The sequence below is a fragment of the Corylus avellana genome, chromosome 4 (genome assembly GCF_965113065.1).
Source record: "Corylus avellana chromosome 4, dhCorAvel1.hap1.2, whole genome shotgun sequence".
NCBI lineage: Eukaryota > Viridiplantae > Streptophyta > Magnoliopsida > Fagales > Betulaceae > Corylus > Corylus avellana.
The window spans coordinates 30390586-30394812 of NC_142493.1; the positions used below are offsets into that span (position 1 = coordinate 30390586).

The 4227-nt window shown below is 40.6% G+C and overlaps 2 protein-coding genes across 2 annotated transcripts; both read right to left on the minus strand.

Moving 5' to 3' along the window:
- Positions 1-510: 510 nt before the first annotated feature.
- Positions 511-1215, minus strand: LOC148586601 (uncharacterized; the record flags this gene model as incomplete). The annotated part of the gene is made up of 1 exon (XM_088515705.1): positions 511-1215. A coding segment is annotated over one exon (528 nt), but the record flags the coding sequence as incomplete, so codon positions are not given.
- A 1060-nt stretch (positions 1216-2275) lies between these two features.
- LOC132179134 (uncharacterized) lies at positions 2276-3899 on the minus strand. The gene is made up of 2 exons (XM_059591778.2): positions 3608-3899; positions 2276-2840 (listed from the first exon to the last, which is right to left on the minus strand). Exons 1-2 carry the CDS (start codon positions 3773-3775, stop codon positions 2286-2288), a joined length of 723 nt encoding a protein of 240 aa, XP_059447761.2. The 5' UTR covers positions 3776-3899; the 3' UTR covers positions 2276-2285.
- Between the last annotated feature and the right edge of the window lie 328 nt (positions 3900-4227).

The window sequence follows — 4227 nt, forward strand, 5'->3', positions numbered from 1 at the left end:
GAATGAAGCAAGATGCTGATTCGCAACAAGTAACGTCAAACAGAATTCAGATGAAGAACATGAACCCTTTGGTCCAAGCTAAGGGAAGGCCCCACTAGCGTTCTAAAGCAATGGGCTGAGGAGTTAATTAGTAAGGTAACCAGCAAAGCTAATCTCTGTGTCTTTGTAGTAGTTAACTCGTTTATACATTCTTGGTAAAGAACTAGGTGTGGTATGTGTAAATATGTTCTTGAACATGCTAATGTACAAGTAATAGGGACATATAGCATGTTTATAGCGATATCTTCATTGGAGATTTGGAGAAACATTTGGCTAAGGTGTCCATTTATGCCTAGGGAATAGGATGATTGTTAAACACTCAAGTAAGGCAGTTCAAATTGAAGCAAAACGCCCAAGTGGTGCTACCGAACTAAACAAGGTATAGATGGATTGTTATACCTAATTATTGAATTATTGAGCCAATGACTAATTAGTATCAATATTTTTAATTATGAATCTTTGTTAACTTTTTGGATTGCGGAAGCTAAGATTTTGTATCAAGAGCTCCACGGCAGCCACTTTCATTTTGAACATTGTTGGAATGCAATGAGATGTCACCCAAAATGAAAAGGCTTGGTGGCCCAAGGATTCAAAAAAGCGAAAAGAAAATCACTTTCACAAAAACCTTCTTCTACTCCACAACCCTCTCTACACACACTGATGCAGAAAGTCATTGTTGTAAAGCAGTGGCACCATTGTGAGAAAACACAAGAAAGCCAGCAGTGGCCCAAAGAACCAAAGCAGAAGAGGAATTGCGAGGTAAAAAATTCTATTGCCCGCCGTACTCAAACCGCAGCCCTTCTTCAGAAGATGAGAGACGTACTCCGGCGTCACTATCGACTTAGGATCCTCCAGGGTGCTTATCAGGATGTTCACTTGGTTCAGAAACGTTATCGACATGGAGTGACTGAAAAACGACAAGAGGAAGGTGATTAGGAGCATCGCGCGTTTTACGGCTACCATGAATTCCCCTTGACCCCCGTTAATGGTGCCGTTGAATGGCGGCTCTGTGACACCATATGTGCTGCTTATCACTGCTGCGAGACCAGCGCAAAGAAGGATTGATGCGGTGGCCATCAGGGTTGATCCCATTATCGTGTTCCTCAGAGTTTGGACTGCCACGATGTTCCTCCTGTCAATGTCCTGCCAAAAATAAATATTCCTAGTTATAAGGTGGTTATATTTTTATTACTTTCATCAATCACATACCTTCATGATCGCCGGGACCCATAAGCGCTGTGCCTCTGTATATGTTCCGATGGTGGTTGTGAGCGGCTATGTCTGGACTTTATGCCATAGCCAAGCATGATAGGCAATGTTTATTAGCACACCCAATGGCACCAGTATCACGTCCATATAACATTTCCTCCATTCCATGATTTCCGTCTCTGTATATGTGCCTCTTTCAGTTGTATTAATAAGTTTTCTGTCGAATGCTTTCTGCATATAGGGAGAGGTATATGCGGAGTTTAGTGGGTAATCCAAGGCCCAAGCAACACACAGACACAGAGCAATCCCCTGCCTTGTCACTGAAAATAAGGTACGTGAGCCTAATTTTGTAGGAACTTTTTGTTGCTTTCCCCTTAATTCTTTTGGAATATGCTATAATATTACTAAATTATCTCTAATTCTTGGGTTCTGCCTCTGGGGATGCAACTCTTTTGCCAATGAAGTACGACTAGCCTAAAACCAATTAGCATGTTGAAAATGATACAAAACCAGATTATATATATGTGTGTGTGTGTGTGTGTGTGTGTGTGTGTGTGTGTGTGTGACTCATTCCCATTAGACAGCTATGAGGCCCAAAATTTAGGGAACACCATCTAGTGATACTCGGCCCCAAAATCCTGAAAAATTAGAAAATGTCATCCAGGGATACAACTCCAAAATCTGGTATAAGAAGGGTTACTAACTCCTTTGTCAGACATCAAAGTGGAGCTCCTTTTTAGTGTCAATTGGGTTCAACTCCCTGGCCATGGCAGTAGGAGTTTCTTAAAACAGCTCATCCTTAGGACTGCCTCAAAGACTGGGTGTTTACAGCAGCCCCTTTCTTGGCTTGAGTGCCAAGAAGTCATTAAGTGGTGCCAATTATTTGGTCCATTCCCAATCCTTTTTTATGCTTTTTAAGATCTGTATTGGAATTATTGTTTGAGCCCCACTCCTTCCTTAGTGTACTTGTTCTCTTACGTTTAATACAATATTGTTTAAAACAAAATGCCAAATAATGCAGAGAAATCCATTTCAAACTAAGATTCTAATTTATCTACATATGTGGATTCCATTTCTCCACACAAATCCACCTTCCGATTCCCACACTGATCATACAGAAAGTCATGGTTGTAAAGCACGGGCACCGTTGCGACAAAACACAAGAAAACCAGCACCGGCCCAAATATCCAAAGCAGAAGGGGAAATCCAACGTAAAAAATCCTGTTGCCCACCGTGTTCAAAAGGCAGCCCTTCTCAAAAAGATCCGACACGTACTCCGGCGTCAGTATCGACTTGGGTTCGCCGAGGGTGCTGACTAGGATGCTCACTTGGTTTAGAAACGTAATGGACATGGAGTGGCTGAAAAACGAGAAGAGGAAGGTGATTAGGAGCGTCACATATTTTAAGGCTACCATGAATTCCCCTTGACCCCCATAAACAGTGTCGTTGAGTGGCTTTTTAACACTGTATGTGCTGCTTATGACTGCTGCAAGGCCGGCGCAAAGAAGGATTGACGTGGTGGCCATCAGGGTTGATCCCATTATCATGTTCCTAAGAGTTTGCACCGCCAGTATGCCCCTCTTGTCAAGGTCCTGCAGCCAAAGATATAAATTCCAATAGTAGAATTAGAGAACCAATGGTTTCAGAGGGGTTAGTGTTTATCTCCTCAGCAAATTTCATCTCTATTATGTTCTTAAGTTATTTCCAAGAGATTAACCTGTTTAATTAAAAGGGGTTGAATTATAACTAATCTATATAGTCTTATACCTATATATACTTCGACATGACCCAAATTAACGGGTCATGATTGTGGGGTCTGACTCGTTTAATTAAATAAGTCAGGTTAAGGTTGATCTATATAGTTTTATATATACCTATGTTTCAATACAACTCAAACCCACATACGAACATGAATTGTCACCTTTGGGCCAAGTTGTGTAACTCATTAATCCCAAGATTTCCAAGCTTAGTTGGCCATCATTGAGGAGAAAAAGAAGAAGAAGATAAAGATGCCTTTTGTCTTCTGAGAATTGGCATCTCAGGGAAACTTTATAATTAACCAATGGTAAAAGAGTAGTTGATTATGCAAAACAAAATCAGTAAATGCTGATGCCTCTGCAGTAATCCAGATTGATATTGTTGATTATCAGTTGCTACTCACTAGGTTTGATGCTCTAATTGATTATCCAAGTGTTTTTTTTCTAAGACAGGTAAGCGTGAGAGAGAGAATCATCATAATCTTCCTTCGATAAAATGTGGTCACAAAACTATATATTATATATGCTAATCATGGAGTTATAGATTTCAATATTACAGAAACTTTGGAATCCCTTAAGAGGGAGATTATCGTCATATATACCTTCATGATCGCCGGGACCCATGAGCGCTGAGCCTTTGAATATGTTCCAATGATGGTTGTGAGCGGCTGTGTCCGGACTTTATGCCATAGCCAAACATGGTAGGCAATGTTTATTAGCACACCCAATGGCACCAGTATCACGTCCAGATAACATTTCCTCCATTCCATCTCTGTCTCTCTCTGTTCCTGCTTGTGCGTGTTGATGCTATATCTATGCTATCTGCACGCAGCAGCTCGATATATAGGCGTGCGGCGGAGTTGAGTGGGTAATGTAATCTCATTGAAAAAATGATAGAGTTTTTCTCCAAACTAGATCGGAGGAAATTCCTCAAGGTGGATTGTAGGAATATTTGTTTTGCTTTTCCCTCGTCTAGTCACCTTTGTGGGTTAAAGAGGAAGAAGGTGGCGGCCGGTGAACCCATTTGGCTTTTGGAATATGGTATTTATCTGCCAAACTGCTTGGATATTACTAAAATATTATTATATGTTTGCATCTCCGTTAAAAATATTCTGTATTATAGACCACTATTCCCATGCACCTGGCCCAAAACATGTATTTTATTGAATTTTGGTGCTCGGAAAAACATTTGGAAATGATATAACACCAGATACATAGAATA

What these genes read in the sequence shown, in the direction of transcription:
- LOC132179134 (XM_059591778.2), bottom strand. Translation starts at nt 3,775, where the DNA reads ATGGAATGGAGGAAATGTTATCTGGACGTGATACTGGTGCCATTGGGT. An exon ending in GGGTCCCGGCGATCATGAAG is followed by an intron (nt 2,841 to 3,607) that starts GTATATATGACG and finishes CTTTGGCTGCAG; the next exon opens with GACCTTGACAAGAGGGGCAT.